This window comes from Propithecus coquereli, unplaced genomic scaffold (genome assembly GCF_000956105.1).
Source record: "Propithecus coquereli isolate 6110/MARCELLA unplaced genomic scaffold, Pcoq_1.0 Scaffold1, whole genome shotgun sequence".
In the NCBI taxonomy this organism is placed as follows: domain Eukaryota; kingdom Metazoa; phylum Chordata; class Mammalia; order Primates; family Indriidae; genus Propithecus; species Propithecus coquereli.
The window spans coordinates 13863701-13887793 of NW_012133857.1; the positions used below are offsets into that span (position 1 = coordinate 13863701).

A 24093-nucleotide genomic window follows, 5' to 3' on the forward strand; every position below is an offset into this window, starting at 1 on the left:
GGTCCCATTTATTTATTTTGGTTGTTGCTGTGATTTCCTTTGGGGTCCTCTTCATAAATTCTTTGCCTAGGCCAATATATAGAAGAGTTTTCCCAACATTTTCTTCTAGAATTCTAATAGTTTCACATCTTAGGTATAAGTCTGTTACCCACCGTGAGTTGATTTTTGTGAGAGGTGAAAGTGTGGATCCTGTTTCAGTCTTCTACATGTGGCTATCCAGTTTTCCCAGCACCATTTATTGAATAAGGCTTCTTTTCTCCAGTGTATGTTTTTGTCTGTTTTGTCAAAGATTAGATGGCTATATGAGGATGGTTTCATATCTGGGTTCTCAATTCTGTTCCATTGGTCAATGTCCCAATTCTTGTGCCAGTACCAAGCTGTTTTCATTATTATATCCTTGAGGTATAGTTTGAAGTCTGGTAAATTGATACCTCGCATTTTGTTTTTATTGCCTAGGATTGCTTTTGCCATATGGAGTCTTCTCTAGTTCCGTACAAAGTGTAAAATTATTTTTTCTATATCTGTGAAAAATCATGTCGAAATTTTTAAAAGGATCCCATTGAATCGAGATCACTTTTGGTAGTATAGACATTTTTAACAATGTTGATTCTGCTGACCCAGAAGCAAGGTATGCTTTTCCACCTGTTTAAGTCCTCTGCTATTTCCTTCCTCAGTGTTTCATAGTTCTCCCTGTAGAGGTCTTTTACCTCCTTAGTCAATATATTCCTAGGTACTTTATTTTCTTCCTTGCTGTTGTGAAGGGAATTGAGTCTTTGATTTGGTTCTCGGTTTGACTGTTACTGGTGTATATCAATGCCTCTGATTTGTGTGTATTGATTTTGTATTCTGAGACTTCACTGAATTCATTTATCAATTCCAGGATCCTCTTGGTTGAATCCTTAGGGTTTACTAGATATAATATCATATCATGAGCAAAGAGTGAGAGTTTGATCTCTTCTGCCCCCATTTGGACGCCCTTAATTCCACTCTCTTGCCTGATTGCTGTGGCCAGGACTTCCATCACTATGTTGAAAAGAAGTGGAGATAGTGGGTAACCTTGTCTGGTTCTAGTTCTAAGTGGGAATGCTTTCAATTTTTCCCCATTCAGTATGATGTTGGCTGTGGGTTTGTGATAAATGGCTTGTATCATTTTTAGGTAAGCCCCATCTATGCCTGTTTTGTTAAGCGTTCTTATCATAAAAGGGTGTTGAATTTTGTCAAATGCTTTTTCTGCGTCGATTGAAAGTATCATATAGTTTTTGCTTTTGCTTCTGTTTATGTGGTGAATTACATTTATAGATTTGCGTGTGTTGAACCATCCCTGCATCCCTGGAATGAAGCCCATTTGGTCATGGTGGATTATTTTCTAAATAAGCATCTGAATTCGGTTAGCTAGAATTTTGTTGAGAATTTTTGCATCTATATTCATAAGAGATATTGGTCTGTAGATTTCTTTTTTTGATGCATCCTTTCCTGGTTTTGGTATCAGACTTATGTTGGCTTCATAAAACGTGTTGGGGAGGAGTCCATCCTTCTCGATGTTGTGGAATAATTTCTGCAGGATAGGCACCAGTTCTTCTTTGTAGGTGTGGTAAAATTCAGGTGTGAAACTGTATGGTCCGGGATTTTTCTTTTTTGGAATGTTTTTTATTGCTGTTTCAATTTCAGTCCTTGATATTGGTCTGTTCAGGAATTCTATTTCTTCCTCGTTGAGCCTGGGGAGGCTGTGTGTTTCTAAAAATTTGTCCATTTCCTCCATGTTTTCCAGTTTGTGTGCATAAAGGTTTTTGTAATATTCATAAATTATATCTTGAATCTCCACAGCATCAGTTGTAACTTCTCCTTTTTTGTTCCTGATGGAGCTTATTAGAGTTTTTTCTTTTCTGTTTTTCGTGAGTTTAGCCAGGGGCGTGTCAATTTTGTTTACTTTTTCAAAGAACCAACTTTTTGTTTTATTAATGTTTTGTATAGTTTCCCTGTTGCCAATTTCATTAAGCACTGATTTGATCTTACTAATTTCCCTTCTTCTGCTGGGTTTTGGGTTGGTCTGTTCTTCTTTTTCCAGTTCTGAGTCGATTCATTAGGTTGTCTGTTTGTGATCTTTTTGATTTTTGGATATAAGCATTTATGGAGATAAACTTTCCTCTCAGGACTGCTTTGGCTGTGTCCCACAGATTTCCGTAACTTGTGTCACCTTTGTCATTTAGTTCAAAGAATCTTTTCATTTCCATTTTTATTTCATCATTTATGAAGGAATTCTTCAGCAGGGAGTTGTTTAATTTCCATGACTTTGTATAGAGATGAGAGTTTCTGCTGGGGTTGATTTCTATTTTTATTGCACTGTGATCTGAGAAGATGCATGGTATAATTTCTATTTTTTTAAATTTTTTGAGGCATTCTTTGTGTCCTAGAATATGGTCTATCTTAGAGAATGTCCCATGAGCTGCTGAGAAGAACGTATATTCTGTGGTTTTTGGGTAGAATGTCCTGTAAATGTCAGTCATGCCCATATGTTCTAGAGTTCTGTTTAAGTCCATAATTTTTCTGTTAATTTTCTGTTTGGAGGATCTGTCCTGTGCTGTCAGTGGGGTGTTGAAATCCCCAACTAAAATGGTGTTGCTGTTCGTCAAATTATTTAGGTTAAGTAAAGTTTTCTTTATGAATCTGGGTGCACCTAGGTTGGGCGCATACATATTTAGAATTGTTATGTCTTCTTGTTGAACTCTACCCTTCACCATTATATAGTGGCCCACTTTGTCTTTCATTACTTTTGTTGATTTAAAAACTAAGTTGTCTGAGATCAAAACTGCTACAGCAGCTTTCTTTTCTCCATTTGCTTTAAATATTGATTTCCACCCCTTCACCTTGAGTCTAAATGCATCCTTGCAGGTTAGATGCATTTCCTGAAGACAGCACATGCCTGGCTTGTATTTTTTTATCCATTCGGCCAGCCTATGTCTCTTGAGAGGTGCGTTCAAGCCATTCACATTTATTGAAAGAACTCATAAATGGGGTAAATTGTTCATCAAACTGTTGAGTTGCTTTTTGTTGCTTTGTTTTCTCTCTTGAGCCATTGTGGAATCTAGCCTTTGATCTTTAGCTTTTGAGTGGTTTTACATTCGTGAGTGTTTATTGTGCTGGTCCTTGTATAGTTCAGCTTTGAGTACTTCTTGGAGAGCTGGTCTTGTCCTGGTGAATTCCCACAGACTTTGTTTATCTGAGAATGTCTTTATTTCTCCTTCATATATAAACTTAGTTTTGCAGGGTACAGGACTCTGGGCTGGGCATTATTCTGTTTCAGAACAGTGAGAATGGGGCCCCACGCTCTCCTTGCTTGTAGGGTTTCAGTTGAGAGGTCTGAATTTATTCTGATAGGCTTTCCTTTGTATGTTACTTGTTTCTTTCACCTGACAGCTCGTAGTAGGTCCTCTTTAGTGGCTGTTTTGGTCAATCTGATTACTGCGTAACATGGTGTCTTTCTATTTGCGTTGAATCTCCCTGGGGTCCGCTGCGCTTCTTGTATCTGTATATCTAGATTTTTAGCAAGGTCTGGGAAATTCTCCTCTATTAAGTCTTCAAATAGGTTATCCAGTCCTTGCGTGGCTTCCTCTTCATTTTCCGGTACACCGATCAGATGCAGGTTTGGTTTTTTCACATAGTCCCACATTTCTTGTAAGCTTGTTTCTTTTTTCTTTATTTTCTGCTCAATCTCTGTGACTGACTTATTCATTTGGAAGGAGCTGTCTTCAATCTCTGAGAGTCTTTCTTCTGTTTGATCTACCCTGTTCTTGAGGCTTTCCACAGTGTTTTGAAGTTCCCTGAATGAGTCCTTTATTTCCAGGAGTTCGGTTTGATTTTTCTTTAATATTTCAATTTCTTTAGTGAATTTTTCTTCCTATTCCTAGATTTTTGTTGTGGTTTTCTTGTGTTGGTTATCCATTTTTCCTTGCATATCATTGAGCTTACTTATAATCCATGTTTGAAATTCTTCTTCTGTCATTTTAGTATTCTGGACCTGGTTAGTGTTCATTGCTAGAAAGCTGGTGTTCCTCTTTGGGGGTGTGCTTTCCGTTTGATTTTTCATACTTCGAGAAATCTTTTGCTGGGTCCTTCCCATCTAGATCCGCTGTTACTTTTGTTTTGTTCTGCCGCTAGAGGGAGCCGCTAGTATGTTGTCCACGGCTCTCTTGATGGGAGGGGTTACTTGGGGAGCTTGTTTTGGTCCCTTGCTGGGCTCTCTCTGTTGGTAGGTGACTGGAGGAGGAAATGCAATGGTACCGGGTGACCTGAACCGGTCTGGCGAGGAAAGTCACTGGGCTGTCAGCTATTGGTCAGTGCCAAATCCCCAGGGACCTGCGCTTGTCACAGAGGGAGAGTGGCTCTTTATGTCTCTCTGCTGCAAGCTTGGAGGCCGCGCAGAAGGCGCTGGCCAGGGGGACGGGGCGCTCCACCAGACTGCCCAACGCCGCAGCACTTTCAGCCTCCATAGGCGTCCTCTCCCCACAGGTAAGGAGGCACTCAGAATTCAGAGGAGGCACTCATCATTCACCGCTCAAAGAAACGGGCCCAGCCAAGTGACCCCAGATCCCGGAAGGGCAGAGCTCGCTGCAAGAGTTCCCAGGCTAGGGGAAGGGAGCCGTTCCACACCTGCCACCTGCCGTGGGCCCGAGCTGGCGCTCGCCGGCCTCCAGTGCGCTGGCTTCAGAGGGAGCCACTCTGGGGCTGGGAGGTACCCGATCAGGGAGTCAGTTGAGTCACCAGGGTGCTCCGCCATCTCCTTTGTGTCTCCCTCCCCCAATCTCACGCCAGTCCCGCAATAGCTCTCACTTCTACTGGCCCACCCTGAGCAGTCCCAGTTGCCAGCGGCAGTTTCCAGGTTAGAGTCCTCTACTCAGTAATCACCTCCTCGTTCTGGACCCGCCAGGTGCCAGAGACCAGCTTCCTGAGTCCTAACTGCCTCCAGAGGTAGCCCAGCCCAGCTCCTCCCCTGTCCAGTGCAGTCCTGACACGGAGCTCCGGTAAGTTCAAGATGCTTCCCGCTCGTGTCTCTTCTCCGCTGAGTCCCACGTTTCCAGAGCCAATTCTACATCCACTTCACACAAGCCCCTGCCTCTTGGTGGGCTTGTAAGTTAGTGGGGAAGCTAGACTGTCTCGTCAGGGACTTGTCCCGGTGCACTTACTGGCCAGGCTGGCGCCGCCGTCTCACGCTCCACTCTCTATTGTCTGTCCACGCTTTCCAGGTTTTGTATTCCTATCTCCCGTTCGCTTTATTCTTTTTCCTGATTTGAGTGTCCCCCGCTGAATCTCCACCGATTCACCTCGCTGTTTTGGCAGGAGAGTGATCCGATCGCGTGTAGCAGACCGAGATCTACCTCTCCCTCTCTGGAAGCAGGGATTCTGGAGGCTACTGTAACTCCACCATTTTTTTCTCCCCCTTTTTAAATTTTTTGAGACATGCTTTGTGTGCCAGAATATGGTCAATGTTAGAGAATGGCCCATGAGCTGATGAGAAGAACGTGTATTCAGTGGTTTTTGGGTAGAATGTCCTGTAAATGTCACTCAGGCCCATTTGTTCTAGAGTTCTGTTTAAGTCCATTATTTCTTTGTTAATTTTCTGTTTGGAAGATCTGTCCTGTGCTGTCAGTGGGATGTTGAAGTCTCCGACTATTATGGTGTTGCTGTCTATCAATTTGTTTAGATCAAGTAGAGTTTGCTTTATGAATCTGGGTGCACCTAAATTGGGTGCATACATATTTAGAATTGTTATGTCTTTTTGTTGAACTGTACCCATCACCATTATATAGTGACCCCCTTTGTCTTTCATTACTTTTGTTGATTTAAAAACCAAGTTGTCTGAGATCAAAACTGCCACACCAGCCTTATTTTGGCTTCTGTTTGGTTGAAATATTGATTTCCACCTGTTTCCCTTGAGTCTAAATGCATCCTTGCAGGTTAGATGTTTTTCCTAAGGACAGCAGATACTTGGCTTGTATTTTTTAATCATTCGGCCAGCCTATGTCTCTTGATTGGGGAGTTCAAGCCATTCACATTTATTGAGAGAACTGATAGATGGGGAAAATCTGTCTTCATTCTGTTGGGTTAAACATTGTTGTTTTGTTTTCTCTCTTCAACCATTGTTGTATCTGGCCTTTCATCTTTAGCTTTTGTGTGGTTTTATGTTGTTGAGTGTTTCTTGTGCTGATCCATGTGTAACTCTGTTTCAAGTACTTCTTATTGAGGGAGGAGGGTTGCCCCTCAAGCACGCTAATCTGCCCCTGAAGGCACACACACCTCAGTACACTCGTTCAAAAATATCCCTTCTCTGCGCTTGGGCAATGTGATCGAGACTGGTTGTATGGAGTCTGGTCCACAGGCCTGTCCCCTGGGCCCTGGAGATCAATCCCTGCCCCTTCCAGTGGGAGGAGTGCTGGTCTCAAGTCACCCACGGGGTGCGCAAGCTCGATGCATGTCACTTCACCTCGGGATTTGCCCTGTTCTCCTGGAGTCACCAGGCTAGCAGTACCTGTGAGGGCTGGCAGGTACGGAGCTCACAGTGTGAGTACCCCTCAGTCTGCTGCAGGTACCCAAAAGGAAAGGTTCCGTTCCTTTTAGATGTCTCTGTGTGATGGCTAAATTGTCTCTCTGGGTACCCATGGGTGGGGAAGGGGAAGGAGAGAGCGAAGCAATATGGTGCCTGCTGATCGGCTCAGGTCTGCAAGCAGGCAGGTGCCCCGAGGGAGCTGGGAGCCTGGTGCCCTGTCCTCTAGAGGCTCACCACTCACTGGTGGCAGCTGTCTCTGGGCTGGTGTTTGCAGATCTCTCCAACCACTCAGGAGCCCCCCAGCAGTATGAGATACAAGGGAGGGGAAAGTTAACTGCTCCACCCACCCTTGTCGCTGGTCTCCAAGCCTCTTGGGGGCCTTTTTCCTTCCTCTGCAGCTTCTTCCCTTGGAGCCTCCTGTAGTTCCAGGCACCCTTCCTTCCGACCCTCATCCAATCTATGTTTGTCTGCTAGTTTATTTTTTTTTTCACTTTCTTCTAAAATCTGTCTTTTTTGCAGAGACACTCTGGCTGGCGGTTTTTCTCATCTGCCATCTTAAATCAAGGAGCTGGATTATTGTTAAGCACCTGGATTCGGTTTGCTAGGATTTTGTTGAGAATTTTTGCATCTATATTCATAAGGGATATTGGTCTGTAGTTTTCTTTTTTTGTTGCACCCTTTCCTGGTTTCAGTGTCAAGGTGACGTTGGCTTCATAAAACGTGTTTGGGGGGATTCCTTCCTTCTCAATGTTGTGGAATGATTTCTGTAGGATGGGCACCAGTTTTTCTTTTTAGGTTTGGTAAAATTTGAGTGTGAAACCATCTGGTCTGGGATTTTTCCTTTTAGGAAGGCTTTTTATTGCTGCTTCAGTTTCACTACTTGATATTGATCTGTTCAGGAATTTTATGTCTTCCTTATTGAGCCTAGGGAGGCTGTGTGTTTCTAAGAATTTGTCAATTTCCTCCACATTTTCAAGTTTATGTGCATAGAGGTTTTTATAGTATTCATAGATGATATTTTATATTTCTGTGGCATCATTTGTAATTTCTCCTTTTTTCATTCCTAATGGAGCTTATTAGAGTTCTTTCTTTTCCTCTTCTCGTTAATCTAGCAAGAATATGTCAATTTTGTTTATTTTTTCAAAGAACCAACTTTTTGTTTTATTAATCTTCTGTACAGTTTTTGTTATAAATTTCATTTAGTTCTGCTCTAACCTTTGTTATTTCTTTTCTTCTGCTAGGTTTAGGTTTGGTTTGCTCATTCTTTTTCAGTTCTTTGAGATGATACATTAGATTGTTTATTTGACAACCTACAGAATGGGAGAAAATATTCCCACGTTCCACATCCGATAAAGGGCTGATAACTAGAATCTATATAGAACTCAGGAAAATCAGCAAGAAAAATATCAAACCACCCTATCAAAAAGTGGTCAAAAGATATGAACATAATCTTTTCAGAAGAAGATAGACTAATGGCCAAGAAACATATGAACAAATGCTCAACATCTGTAATCATCAGGGAAATGCAAATCAAAACCACAATGAGATGTCACATATCTCCAGTGAGAATGGCCTTTATCAAAAAGTTTCAAAATAATAAATGTTGGTGTAGATATGGAGAGATAGGAACACTCATACACTGCTGGTGGGACTGCAAAATAGTACAACCTTTGTGGAAAGTAATATATAGATACCTCAAAGAGCTACAAGCAAAACTAACGTTTGATCTAGTAGTCCCGTTACTGGGCATCTACCCAAAAGAACAAAAGACATTCTAAATAAAAGATGTCTGCGCTAGAATGTTTACAGGAGCACAATTCACAGTTGAAAAGATGTGGAAACAACCCAAATGCCCATCAATACGTGAGTGGATTAATAAAATGTGGTTTATGTATACCATGGAGTTCTACTCAGTCACAAAAAACAGTGCTGATCTAGCACCTCTTGTATTATCCTGGATAGAGCTGGAACCCATTCTACTAAGTGAAGTATCCCAAGAATGGAAAAACAAGCACCACATGTACTCACCATCAAACTGGTATTAACTGATCAACACTTAAGTGCACATATAGTAGCAACATTCATCGGGTGTCGGGCAGATGGGAGTGGGGAGGAGAGGATGGGTATATTCACACCTAATGAATGTGGTGCATACTGTCTGGGGATGGACATGCTTGAAGCTCTGACTTGGGTGGGGCAAAAGCAATATATGTAACCTAAACATTTGTACCTCCATAATATGTTGAAATAAAAAAAATGTTAAATGTCAGAGATATCAACTGTCAAACTTAGTACTTAAGGAAATTGGACATTTCATACTTAATAACCTAATAATACCTGAATCCATAAAAAGTCTAGGAGAAAATATAGGAAAAACTCTTCTGGGCATCAACCTAAGCAAAGAATTTATGGCTAAGACCCCAAAGGCAAAAACAGCAACAACAAAAATAAATAAATGGGACTTAATTAAATTGAAAAGTTTCTGCACAGCAAAGGAAATAATGAGCAGTGTAAATTTACAACTGACAGAATAGGAGAAACTACTTGCAAAATATACATCTCACAAAGGACTAACATCCAGAATATACAAAGAACTGAAACAAATTGACAAGAAAAAGTGAAATAATCCCATCAAAATGTAGGCAAAAGACATGGACAGGTTTTTTCCAAAGGATAAACAAATGGCCAAAAAACACATTAAAAAAATGCTCAACAACATTAATCATCAGGGAAATGCAAATTAAAACCACACCAAGATACCACCTTACCCCTATCAGAATGTCCATTATCATAAAATCAAAAAACTGTAGATGTTGGCATGGATGCAGTGAAAAAGAAATGCTTATGCCCTATTGATTGAAGTTTAAATTAGTACAGCCTCTAAGGAAAAAAGTGTGGGGATTCCTCTAAGAACTAAAAGTAGATGTACCCTTCAATCCAGCAATCCCACTAGTGGGTATCTACCCAAAGGAAATGAAGTCCTTTTACAAAAAAGACATCTGCATCTGAATATTTATTGCAGCAGTATTCACAGCAACAAAGATGTGGAGTCACCCTAAGTGCCCATCAACAGATGAGTGGATAAAGAAAATATAGGGTGTGTGTATTATGTGTGTATGTGTGTAGATATAGATGTATATATGTATGTATATATATATATATATATATCAATCATGGAGTATTACTCAGCCATTGGAATGAAATAATGTCTTTGCAGCAACGTTGATTGGACTGGAAACCACTATCCTAAGTGAAGTATCTCATGAATGGAAAAATAAACACCACATATTCTCACTAATAGGTCAGAGCGAAACGATGGTTATATATGGTCATAAAGTGGTGTTACGGACATTGGAAACTAAGAATGGGAAGGCTGGGAGGAGGGGCATGAGGGATAAAAATTTACCTATCAGGTTCAGTGTACACTATTCTGGTGACAGGTATACTAAAAGCCCTGACTTCAGCATTATACATTTCATCCATGTAACAACATTTGTACCTCCTTAATCTTTTGAAATTGAAAAATAAAACCTTTTAAAAAATGTCTAGAGTGCATACGTAAAGTTCAGAAACAATTTTAGAGCAATCAAATTATATATGGTATTTAAAGCTGTAGGACTTGATTAGATGACCACTCCCATCCCTAAATCTTTGTATAGTGAAATCCAGTGGTCAACAGACCTCACACAGCACTTCCAGACAGTGAATCATCAATAGACCAAAAACCTGTCACATGAAATTTTGAGACCAAAGTAAGCAACATATGAAGGAACTTGGAAGAAACAGTTGTTTCAGCAGAAGAAAATGGTGATTGCTGTCTTCAGAGACAAATGAAGAAACAATTAGGAAACAGAGTACACCAACCCAAAGAGCTTTCGAAAATTAAAAATGGGATAACCAGCATATACTTGGTGCTGGAATTAAAGGTATAAGCTACTGTGCGTAGCCTAGTTAAATTTTAAAGTTATCAATAAGATCCATGGGAATATCCTTTTAGAACCTTTTTGTATGAACATTTAAATCTTTTATTGGAAATTACAAAGACTCAATATGAAGCTTTCTGATTATAACAACACTCCTTATTATACATACATTTTACCAAAAAAAAAAACTATGAATAGGATTATGCTTTAAATTTGCACTTAGAGCATTTTTTTCATGAAAAATTAAGTCCCTGTGCAAATGTTGAATGATAGTGATTGATAAAAATTTCTTGAAATATACACTTGGATTTTTTTAAATTCTATATGACAAAAACCAGAGGAAGTCTTTAGTGCTCCTCAATTTTTGCTTCTGCATCATAACAACTAAATCCATTTTCAACAATAGAGATTTGGTGCTAACCCACATATAAAACATTTCAAATGAAAGTAGCAAAGTATTGGTATTAATCTTAATTAGCCATGCTTCCTTGTAAAATATGACACTTGAAAATTACCTAAAATTAGAATTTCTAAATTGTGGTAAGATCTAACAGAATACTAACATTATAACTCCCTGCTTCAATGTTCTCCTTCCACATTACCATGTATTGGGAACTGTGTTAGTCTGCTGTCTTATAGTGCTAATTAATATTTTTAATAGATAAATGTTTATACTTTCATTTCTGGAATAAAGCAATGGATTTGCTAAAATTCAAGTATAATTTCATTAGTGATCCTGACTAAATATGCCTTATATTTCCTTGTAAGAATCACAATACTTACCATAACTCCCAGCATAGATAGCAGGCAATTAGTTCTACTATTCGGTTGAATAGCATATCGAAAGCTTCATAGTTTTCTCCACTTTGCTAAACTTTTGTAAAGTAAGTGGACTAGAGACTTAAAAGGGCTAAAAACTACTTTGCTACTGTGGAAAAATTGGAAGAGGGAGTAATGTAGTCCATGCATTTCTTAATCAGTTTACATTTTTTACATACATTGCTAGGCACCTGGGATATAAAGATAAATAAGACAACACTTTGCTCCCTCGGAGTGCAGAGTCTAGAGTTAACTAGTAAACATGGAAACATAATGTTATACAGCCCTAATACAGGTGATGATAGCTCTGAAGAGGGATATATTGGCTGGCCAGCTGAAGGCTACCTGACCACAGAGTAATGGTTTTTCCTTACAGTGCTGGAAAAGATGTTCCAATGTGCCAGTTCTAATGTGTTTCTCTGGCTGCCCATGTATTGGGCTTTCAGACTAGGTTGAAAAGTTCTGTCAAAATTTGATGCCTCTGAAGTCTAAAATGACATTTGTTATTGTTAACAGGGATATTTTTTACTATAAGTAGCCGTTATTTTTAAGAGTTAGTAAATCTACTCGAGAAGAATGACTTAGTGCAGCCCCTGAATGTAAAATAAAATAAATTAGTTGTAGGCCAGTAACCTTCTAGTGAGATATGGTCAGTAAACCATAGAAAAATTGATATTTTTCGAAAGCCTGATTTTTTAAATAATTTTTTAACCTATTTTATATATGGACTTTTATTTTGCGCATATACAGTCTATGTGATGATTTACCCAGCTTGTTGGGACTTGAATTTTTTATAATAAATATATATCATGAGAGCATACAGTCCCATGAATGAACATTAGTACTTAATGATAATTAGTTAATACTGCTAATAATACATATGCATATTTAATAATGAGCAAATATAGTTAGGGAGACATTTAAATGAATACTTAATTTTACTTCAGTTTTATTTAGGGTTAAATGATGTATTTGGAAAAGAAATGAAACCACTGTACTGCCATAACTATTCTTACCTCTGTGATATGGAGCAGTTCAACAAATGAGTGTTGTCCCACACCTCTAGGGTCCAAAAGGAAGTAGGATGGTAAACTCATTATTGAATTCACCAACATCAGGCACTGAATATTTGTGAATTCACCATTCTTCCTGGCCAGTGTTTACTTTTAAATGTGAATGACTTTTTTATAATAACTAATTATAAAGAAGAGTGACAATTAATAATAAGCATGCCAATTATAGATAGCAGTTATCAGCCACTTACTATGTGATACACAATATGCTGAGTTAATCTGCTCAAACCCTATGAGGTTGAGTTAGGCACAAAATTTTATACTCACTTTACAGATAAAGAATACACTGCTGGTAAGTGTGAGTCAAGATTCAAAACCAGGGTTTCGGGGGGCTTCAAGATGGCTGACTAGAGGTATCCAGCATTTTTGCCTTTCCACAAAGAAGGACCAAACCAGTGAGTATATAACCAAACATTGAATAGAGCATCTAAGAGAGAATACTGGAATTCATCAGGGGAGTGACAGGGAATCTCTGTGGCACAGGAGAGGGAAGCAAAGCAGCTTGCCCAGCCAAACTGAGATTGGCAGAGCCAGGAAGAACTCCCTACTGTGGGGAAAAGGTAACTGAGAGATCCCCAGCAATCCACATTCCCATTGCAGACTTTCACAGTCCTAGCCATGGGAGACCCCTTGGCCCTTGCAGTCCCTGACATTAGCCTAGGGAGCTATATAGAGTCCACTTGACTGCATCGTTTCAGAGATAGCATTCATGCTGAGTACTAAACCCTCTCTGCGATTCAAGCAGCTGCAGCACAGCATCATTTTGAGAGCCCAGTTTCCATCAGACTACATTCTGCCCTGCAGCCCAACAGCCCCTACATGTCCACATCCATGGAGCCCCACTGACATCCCCAGGTATCCATTCAGAGGGCTATAGCATAACAGCACCAGCTGGACCCAGCATTGTGGCTGGATCTCTAGCACTCTGGCCCAAGCAATATCCTATACCCTGGGTAATGGACAGTGTAGCATACCAGAGAGGCTGCCCCTGGGACAAAGAGAGCTAAAGCATGTGCTCCCCAGAGCCTAAGAGCTACCTGCCTGGGGCCACTGCCACTGATAGCAACAGAGCCACTACATTCCTGCATGTACCTTCAGAGGGCCTACGGACCCACATGCCATTCCAGAGCCTGACTACAGGTCTTCTTCGCCCACTGCTTCCAGTGCCCAAGCATACCATCCAGGGTAGTAAGGACCAACCTACCTCCCCCATCACCAGCTGTGCCCACACATGCCTTCCAGGACCTGGATATTGATCAGCTTTGCCCACCACTGCTGGTACCTGTGCTCATCATCTGGGGGCCAGAGGACAGGCCTACCCTACAGCTATTGCCAACACATACTATTCCAGGGCCTGGTGATTGGCCCACTGAGCCTACCACTGCCATGGCCAGTGCCCTCGGATGCCACTCAGGGGCCCAATGACCTGCCTGACCCACCACCAGGGCCCATGTACACTGCAGGGAGGGCCAGAGGACCAGCTTGCCTGGCATTCTCATTCCTCACAAAGCCTCGCCACAGCCTCTGCTAACAACCACAGCCTAAGCCACTAAGGAGCTAAAAAATGCTATGATTACAGATAAATCATTGAGCGACTACACTTCTCCACCCACCCAGAATCTAAGGCAAAGCACCCTATGCAACCAACACTATAGATACCTCTATAAGAAAAAGGTTTTTCTTATGAAAAGCAATCCATAAAATAGAAAGAAATGACTGTTATATCAGATGTACAGATATCACTGTTAGGACACAAGAAACATGAAAAAGCAAGAAAACAAGACACCTCCAGGGAAACACAATAATTCTCCAGTAACAGCTCCTAGAAAAGGAAATATATGAAATTCCTGAAAAATAATTCAAAATAATGATATTAAAGAAATTCAATGAAATAGAAGAGAACACAGATAATAAATCAGGAAAGCAGTTTATGAATTGAATGAGAAGCTTTACAAAGAGAGATAATAAAAAATAATCAAGCAGAAATTCTGCAACTTAAGAATTTAATGGATGAAATAAAAATACGATGAAGGGCTTTAACAACACACTAGATCAAATGAAAGGATTTCTGAACTTGACGACAGGTCTTTTGAGATAACTCAGTCAGATAGACATACACAAAAACAATAAAAAAAATAAAGCTTACATTATATATGGACACCATAAAGCAAACAAATATTTGAATCATGGGAGTTTCAGAAGAAGAGAAGAGCAAAGGCATAGGAAACATATTTAATGAAATGAGAGCTGAAAATTCCCCAAGTATTGCAAGAGATAAATCTAGATACAGGAAGCTCAAATATTCCCAAATGGAGTCAACCCAATAAGGCCTTCTGTGAGGAACATTATAGTTAAACTGTCAAAAGTCAAAGACAAGTCTAAAAACAACAAGAGAAAAAGCATCAAATCACATATAAGGGGCCGGGCGCGGTGGCTCACGCCTGTAATCCTAGCACTCTGGGAGGCTGAGGCGGGCGGATTGTTTGAGCTCAGGAGTTCGAGACCAACCTGAGCAAGAGTGAGACCCCGTCTCTACCAAAAATAGAAAGAAATTAATTGGACAGCTAAAAATATATAGAAAAAATTAGCTGGGCATGGTGGCGCATACCTGTAGTCCCAGCTACTTGGGAGGCTGAGGCAGTAGGATTGCTTGAGCCCAGGAGTCTGAGGTTGCTGTGAGCTGGGCTGATGCCACGACACTCACTCTAGCCAGGGCAACAAAGTGAGACTCTGTCTCAAAAAAAAAAAAAAAAATCACATATAAGGTAATCCCCTTAGACTAACAAAGGATTTATCAGCAGAAACCATATAGGCTAGGAGAGAATGGGATGGTATATTGAAAATGCTGAAAGAAAAAACTACCAGTCAAGAATACTATACCCAGCAAAATATTTTTCATAAATGAAGGAAAAATAATGTTTTTCCCAAATAAGCAAAAACAGGGAATCTATTACCACTAGACTAGCCCAACAAGAAATGTTTAAAGGAGTCCTACATCTCTAAGTAAAATGGCATTATATAGCATCCTGAAAACACCAAAAGTATAAAACTGACTGGTAGAATAGATAGATGAAAGGGAAAGGAGTCAAATGTTACCACTACAAAAAACTACCAAATCATAAGGATAAACAATAAAAGAGGAAAAAGGAACAAAGGACATACAAAACAATCAGAAAATAATTAAATGACAAGAGCAGCTCCTCACCTATCAGGAACAACCTTGAATGTAAATATTAATAGTTTAAATTCTCCATGTAAAAGATAAAAGGGATTCCTAGCCGAATGGGTAAAAAAACAAGACTCCACTACATGCTCACTTCACTTGTACAGACACACACAGAATGAAAATGAAAGGTTGGGAAAAAATATTCCACACAAGTGTAAACAAAAAGCATGCCAGGAGTAGCTATACTTATATCAGACAAAATAGACTTTAAATCAAAAAATAAAAATAGACAAGTTTATGTATTATTACATAATGATAAAGGCATCAATTCAGGAAGAGAACATAACAGTTGTAAATATATATGCACCCAATACTGGAGCACCCAGATATATAAAGAAAATATTATTAGAGCTAAAGAAATCTACAGACTCAAATACATTAATAGTTGGGGACTTCAACACCTCACTTTCAGCATTGGACAGGCCATCTAGACATAAAATAAAGAAACATCAGACTTAATCTGCACTATAGAATAAATCGACCTAAGAGACATTGACAGAACATTTCATTCAACAGCTGCAGAATATACATTTTTGTCATCAGCACATGGAACTTCTCCAGGATAGATCATAGGTTAGGCCATAAAACAAGTCTCAACGAATTTTTAAAAATCAAAATTATATCAAGTATCTGCTAAGACCATAATAGAATAAAACAAGAAGTCAGTAACAAGAGGAACTTTGGAAACTGTACAAATACATGGAAATTAAATGACATGCTCCCGAGCAACCACTGAGTTAATAAAGAAATTAAGAAGGTAATTGTAAAATTTCTTGAAACAAATGAAAACAACATACCTAACCCTATCAGATACAGCAGAAGAAATGCTAAGAGGGAATTTTGCAGCAGTAAACACCTATGCCGAAAAAGTAGAAAGATTTCAAATAAACAACCTAACAACGCATCTCAAGGAACTAGCAAAGCAAGAACAAACCAAACCCAAAATTAGTAGAATCAAATAAATAATAAAGATCAGAGCAGAACTAAACAAAATAAAGGCCAAAAAATAATACAAAGGATGAATAAAATGAAAGTTTGGTTTTTTGAAAAGATAAAATTGCTAAACCTCTAACTAGACAAACCAATAATAAAAAAGACCCAAATAAATAAAATCAGAAAACAAGAAAGGAGACATTACAACTGATACCATAGAAAGTTGAAGGATCATTAGAGACTATAATGAACGTCGATACACTATTAAATTGCAAAACCTGGAGAAAATGGAGAAATTCCTGTACACACACAACCTACCAAGATTGAGCCAGGAAGAAGTAGAAAACCCGAAAAGAGTGATAACAAATGAGATTAAATTGGTAATAAAAAGTCTCTCAACAAAGAAAATCCCAGGACTGGATGATAATGGCTTTATTGCTGAATTCTACCAAAGTTATAAAGAAGAACAAACATTAGTTCTCAAACTATTCCAAAAAATTGAAGAAGAGAGGATTTTTCTTAACTCATTCTTTGAGACCAACATTACGCTGATACCAAATCAGACAAAGACATAACAAAAAAAGAAAACTATATGCCAATATCACTAATGAACATAGACACAAAAGTCCTCAGCAAAATACTAACAAACCAAATCCAGCAGCACATCAAAAAGATAATACACCATGATCCAGTGGAATTTATTCCAGGGATGCAAATATGGTTCAACATATGCAAATCAACGTATGTGATACATCACATCAACATAATGAAGAACAACAACCATATGATCATCTCAGTAGACACAGAAGAAAGCATTGGAGAAAATTCAACATCCTTTTAGGATAAAAACTCTCAACAAATTAGCCATAGAAGGAACATACTTCAACCTAATAAAGGCTATATATAACAAACTGTAGCTAACACTACACTGAATGGGGAAAAGCTGACAGGCTTTCCTCTAAGACTGGAACAAGAAAAGGATACTCAATGTTCAACTCTTGTTCAGCACAATACTGGATGTCCTAGCCAGAGCAATCAGGGAAGAGAAAGAAATGAAAGACATGCAGATTGGGAAGGAGTAAGTCAAATTGTCTCCCTTTGCAGATGATATGATTTTATATATAGAAAAACCTAAAGACTAAAAACTTAAAAGTAATAAATGCATTCGGTAAAGCTGCAGAATACGAAATTGGCATTCAAAAATCAGTAGTGTTTCTATACACCCATAACAAATTAGCTGAAAAAGAAATGAAGCAATCCCATTTACAATTGCTACAAAGAAAATACTCATGAATAAATTTAGCCAAGGAAGTGAAATATGCCTACACTGAAAACTACAAAACGTTGTTGGAAAAAATTGCAAAGGAGACAAACAAATGGAAAGACGTCCCATGGTCAAGGATCAGAAGAATTAATAATGTTAAAATAACCGTACTACCAAAAGCTATCTACAGATTCAGTGCAATCCCTATCAAAATACCAATGATATTCTTCACAGAAATAAAAAAAATTCTAAAATTTGGAACCACAAAAGACCCATAATGGCCATAGCAAAACTGAGCAAAAAGAACAGAGCTGGAGACACCACAATACCTAATTCCAAAATATACTACAAAGCGAGGGTAACCAAAACAGCATGGTACTGGTGTAAAAACTGATGTGTAGACCAATGGAACAGAATACAGAAACCAGTAATAAATCCACCTATTTACAGCCAACTGATTTTTCAACGTAGGCTCCAAGAACATACACTGGGGAAAGGACATCTTCTCAATAAATGGTGCTAGGAAAATTGGATATTCATATGCAGAAGAATGAAACTAGATCCCTGTCTTTCACCATATGCAAAAATCAACTCAGGATGGATTAAAGACTTAAATGTAAGACCCCCAAACTGTAAAACTGCTTGAAGAAAATATGGGGGAAACACTTCAGGACATTGGTCTAGGCAAAGATTTTTATGGTTAAGACCTTAAAAGCACAGGCAACAAAAACAAAAATAGACAAATGAGACTATAGTAAACTAAAAGTCTTCTGCACACTAAAGGAGACAATCAACAGAGTGAAGAGACAACCTATAGAATGGGAGACAATATTTGCAAACTATTCATCCAATAAGTAACTCAATGCAATAGGAAAACACCAAATAATCCCATTGAAAAGTAACAAAATATCTGAATAGACATTTCTCAAAAGAAGATATACAAATGACGAACAGGGAAACAAAACACAAAACTGCAATGAGATTTCATTGCACCTCAGTTAGAATGGCTATTATCATAAAGACAAAAAATAAATGCTGGCAAGGATGAGGAGAAAAGGAAACTCTCACACACTGTTGGTGGGAATATAAATTAGTACAGCCATTATGGAAAACAGTATGGAGGTTTCTCAGAAAACTAAAAGCAGAACTACCATATGATCCAGCAATTCTACTATTGGTTATTCAAAGGAAAGAAAATCAGTTTGTCAAAAGGATAACGGCACCCTCATGTTTATCACAGCATTATTCACAATAGCAAAGATAAGGAATCACCTTCAGTGTCCATCAGCAGATGAATAGATAAAGAAAATGTAGCATATATACATATATATACACAGAATATATACATAATAGAATATATATACATAATATATATTACATATATACATAATAGAATACTATTCAGCCATAAAATAGAATGAAATCCTGTCATTTGCAGCAATGTGGATGGAACTGGAGGTCATTATGTTAAGTGAAATAAACTATGCACGGAAAGATAAATATCACATGTTCTCATTCGTGGGAGCTGAAAACGTGGATTTCATGGAAGTAGAGAGTAGATTGATAGTTATCAGAGGATGGGAAAGTTGGAGTTGTGGTGATGAAGAGAAGTTGGTTAATGGGTACGAAATAGAAAGAATAAGTTCTAGTGTTCAATAGCACAGTAGAATGGCTGTAGTTAATAATTTATTGTACATTTCAACATAGCTAGAAGAGAAGATTTGAAATGTTCCCAGTACAAAGATTTGATAAATGTTTGAGGTGATTAATATCCTAAATATCCTGATTTGAGCATTATACATTGTATGCATGTATCAAAATATCACATGTACCACATAAATTTGTGCAAATATTATGTATCAATAAAAAACTTTTTAAAGATTCAAAACTGGTATCCTGACTTTTACACTTAGGTTCCCTAATTACTATACCATACTGATTCCCATTATATAATGTGAGCCTCACAGTAACTTTGTGAGGAAAATAAGATAGGCTCATATCTCAATTTTACAATTCAGGAAAATGTCTCTTGGAGAGATTAAGCAGTTTCACTACATTTGAGTGGTGTAGCCAGTGTTAGAATCTGCTTCTTCAGATTTAGCTAGCAGGAAAGGAGCAGCATGGAGAGATGTTTGGGAGGGAGCCCAATTTCATTAAAGGGATCTGATGTGGAAAGCCTGAAGAAGCTGAATTAGGCAGCTCAGAAGGTGGTACACAGTGTGTGGAGAGGACAGTACCAAAGCAAAAATCCAGTAGCAGGCACCCATTGTGACTTGGCTGGTACTCTGAGCTGGAGAGGCTCAGGTTTGAATCCAGACTTTGCTGCTACCTTGCTGTGTATACTCAGCAATTCACTTTCTTACTCTGGGCCTTAGTCGCCTTCATCAAATGTTAATGACACTTATCTAACAAGACCATCAGAATGAAATGAGATCATGGATGTAAGAGATACAGCAGACTACCTAGCATATAGAAGGTGCTTAATAAAATTTAGTTTCTTCCCTGGAAGAGTGAATTTTTCTTTCTTTCTTTTCATAGCATTTATCTAGCCGACAGAGTGTACAGCAGAGCACGTCCCAGGTAAGCAGCTTACTCAGGCCTCCCTGTATTTTCCCTCAACTCTCTCTTTTAAGAGATCGCAACATATCAATGTACCTGGAAATGACAGACACCAATGACTTATTGATTATGTGGTGTCTTTATCTAAGGAGGCTTGACCTCCAAACATATTTGGCCAGTCTCCATTTCTCTGTTCAAATTTGCATAAGCACAATTAAAAGAAAATAGACTGAGACTAAAATAAATCGGCCTGGGAGAAAATAAGAATGTTACTAATATTTAGAATGATAACTATTACCATCTTACAGTGTAAATCAAGTGCATCAGGGTCATGATGGCATCTCTAAGAAATGACTTGAAAATAGTCCCTGAAGACTTTAGATGTTTGTGACCTGGTGGACATTTTGAGTTCACTTCTAAGTTGGAATTACTATTCCCATATTTCCTTCACTGTTTACTTCTCCCAGCTGCTTGCTTGCCCACCTCAACCTAAGTCTGTCAACATAGTAACCCCTATTAGCTGAGAAAACATCTTTAGTCTCTCTCTTAAATAAGTCCCTTCAACAATGTGAGGAGAGTTAGTAATTTAGTTTCAGATTTAAGGATCAATATAATAACTAAAATAGAAGTCACTGTTTTTTGCTTTCCTCATTAGGTAGATACAATGCGCCCACGTCATGGAGAAACCTGTCGGATGCCAGTGCCACATCACTTCTTCCTCAGCCTAAAGAGTTTCACCTACAATACCATTGGAGAAGATACCGATGTCTTCTTTTCCTTATATGACATGAGAGAAGGCAAGCAGATAAGGTAAGAGTCACTGTAAGTTCTGGTGAGGTTGAGACTCTTTGTTAGGATGATATGGGTCATAGGCATTTGTGGCTTTCAGAGAAGATAGATGCACAGAGGAAGGAAAACAAGATAAAATAACCTTGTCTTGTTAGGTAATAGTTTGGCCCCAATTTCCAGTGTACCCTTAAGTCATCTAAACCATACCATGTGTGGCACTGCTTTTTTATTCCTGTTTCCATAGGAAAGCTTAAAATTGAGTCTTGGTTATCATCACCTCACAGAGAGAAAAGGATACATCTGTTTAATGCCAGAGAAAAGGAATGGGAAAAATGTAGAACAAAGCAAATGCAGCAGAGATGCCCAGCCCCAGTGCACAGGAAGTCTTTGGCCCTGGCTTGCTACACGTGGGAGAAAGGGTTCACAGGGAAAGAGCCCGATTGTGTTCCATCTGGCAGCCCAGTGAGGGGGAGAGGATCTTCTGGGCAGAAGGGAAGGCTAGCCTACCTTTGTCTTTTATCTTTGCGTTAGAATGAAGGAGAGGCAACAAAAGAGGCTGACGTACAGTAGACTATTTATCTTGGCAGAGTAACGAAGCCCTGCTTTCTCCCTTGAGAAAGGATAGGGAGGAATTAAGTAGACTTTCTGGGCTTCCCTTTCTTTAGAGGCCAGCAAGGCTCTGACAGTGTAAGATGACTTTTGTAGCCAAAATAAAATTTAACAGAGTCCAGCTGTTTCTCTGTGATCATCTTTTAAGCAGGACAGAAAGAAAATAAATCTTGGGTTTCTAGTATATTGCTTGGAAACTTCCTATGTTAGGAGTGCTTTGTGGGTTTTGTTTGTTTTTTTACTTAAAATTTGAAAACAGCTCTTTCACTTTTCCAATTTTATGTGTTAACTGAAGAAATAATGAGGTTCATAATTTGGCAAAGAGAGCTTTATTTCTCATACAGGGTTGTAGCCTGCAGGTGCCCATTCCAGCAGTCTGGAAAGCAAGGCCCCCAGCCACAAGCCAGGAACATGTGCTTTGAGGCAGGGACAATAGGAACAGGAATTTATACTGCACAGGATAGCCAAATATACATATTTAACAAGCTATAGGAGAAGTCATGAATATTTATGAAAAGAGAAGCCTGTATCTGTCCTTTTATGAGGTTCATGTTCAGAAATGACTGCCCTCTCTGTCAAAAAGATGAATCAAGGACACAGAACCCCTCTCTGTTTAAAACCACTTCATGGTTGGTGGTCTTTTCCAGAAAAGAATGCTGGTCTGGCCCTTAGGAAAAAAAGCCTGATGGCCTTTAGCAAGGGAGGGCGGGTAAAAGGAGGCATGTCTCACCTCCCATCCTATCATGGCTTGGAACTCAGTTTTAAGGTTTCTCTGGATCCCATTGGCCAAAAGGGGGTCCGTTCAGACAGTGGGGGTTTTTAGGGTTTTATTTTAGTTCATACGTTACATGTGGGAAAATTAAAAATGGAAGTTATAACAGAATGCAAAAGAAAAACAGTTAATTTACATGCTCCACAATGCCTCTGATCTTGGCAAAATAAATTAAAGCACTGTGCTTCACTTTGGCCTAGAAATAAAATAATGCACCCTTTGATCAAGGCGTATGAGTTTTCCTTGTCATCAGTGGCTCCTACTATGTGCCCTTAGGAAAGCTGTTATAGAGAAGGTGGTAGTGGTATTGATGGCAGCTACAGCACACAAGTAAGACTACAGGCCAGGGCTGCATAGATATAGATTCTAGCTTCTCTTATTTATCTACTAGACCAGAAATTTATATTCTTGATTATTTATTTTGTGCATAAGAATCCTTTCTTCAAGCTAAATTTCATGAGAAAGTTCAATATATGAAACAGATAAAATAGACCTATTCCATTATTGAAGGGAAGGGGGAGATAACAGGAATCTCAATATGCCTGTACCCTGTGGAATTGCTGAAAGTCTGTGGGTTGCAGTTTGAAAACCAGAGCACACTATTTTGTCATCCTTGAGCACAGAGACTATCTTCTCTCTCCATAATCCCGGCACCTCACACAGTGCTTGTGCCCAGTCCATGCTTTATTAGGCTTACTGAACAGAAAATATCCAAGCCTAGCAGAACCACTGCACTGCTCTGGTGTGTAATCTGTGGGGGATCATCAATGCACCAGTTACTCTATCTTTGGACTTAACTGTTTACTATGTAGTTTCAAGAAACTATAAAGCATTTTAAAAGAAGAAATTTTTAAAAATTTTGTTGAGTTTCTGGAAATGTTTAGATTACTAAAAAATTCTTAGTGGGGGGAGGGAGGAAGGGGGAGGAGGGAGGAGGGGACGGGTATATGCATACACAAAGAGTGCAATGCTCACCACCCGAAGGATGGACATATTTGAAACTCGGACTTGGGGGGGAGGGGGGACAAGGGCCACATACGTAACCTAAACATCTGTACCCCCATAATATGCTGAAATAAAAAAAAAAAGCAACTTTAAAAATAAAGAGACTTTTGCACAAAAAAAAAAATTCTTAGATATTAGAACTATACCATCTTCCCATTCAATTAAGAAAATAATAAGGTGTTTAGTTGAAAATATCATCTACTTTCTTTAGTTTTAAGAGTGAATTAGCAGAATTTTATGTATAGATCTAAAATTGATAAATTTTTGTTTCTGTTTTCTGTTATGATTTGTGTAGTTGTAAAAACCCTCAAAAGGTTTAGATCATTGAACTAGTCTTACCAGAGAATTCTGCTTTTATTATGGTTAAGTGTTAAATTGGTCATATATTACTTTCTTGAAGCAGTTATCAGAAATCACTAAGGGCCGAGCATGGTGGCTCACGCCTGTAATCCTAGCACTTTGAGAGGCCCAGGTGGGAGGATTGCTTGAGCTCAGGAGTTCAAGACCAGCCTCAGCAAGAGTCAGACCCAATCTCTACTAAAAATAGAAAAAAAAATTAGCCGGGAATTGTGGTGCACAC

The 24093-nt window shown here is 38.9% G+C and overlaps 1 protein-coding gene across 1 annotated transcript in view; it reads left to right on the forward strand.

The window, feature by feature from the left end:
• Nucleotides 1-24093, forward strand: part of DOCK3 (dedicator of cytokinesis 3) — a 681302-nt gene that overhangs the window by 408181 nt on the left and 249028 nt on the right. Inside the window, exons 8-9 of the mRNA XM_012639462.1 lie at nucleotides 20318-20359; nucleotides 20994-21148. Of these exons, the coding sequence (XP_012494916.1) occupies nucleotides 20318-20359; nucleotides 20994-21148 (197 nt within the window). The remainder of the gene's footprint in view (nucleotides 1-20317; nucleotides 20360-20993; nucleotides 21149-24093) is intronic.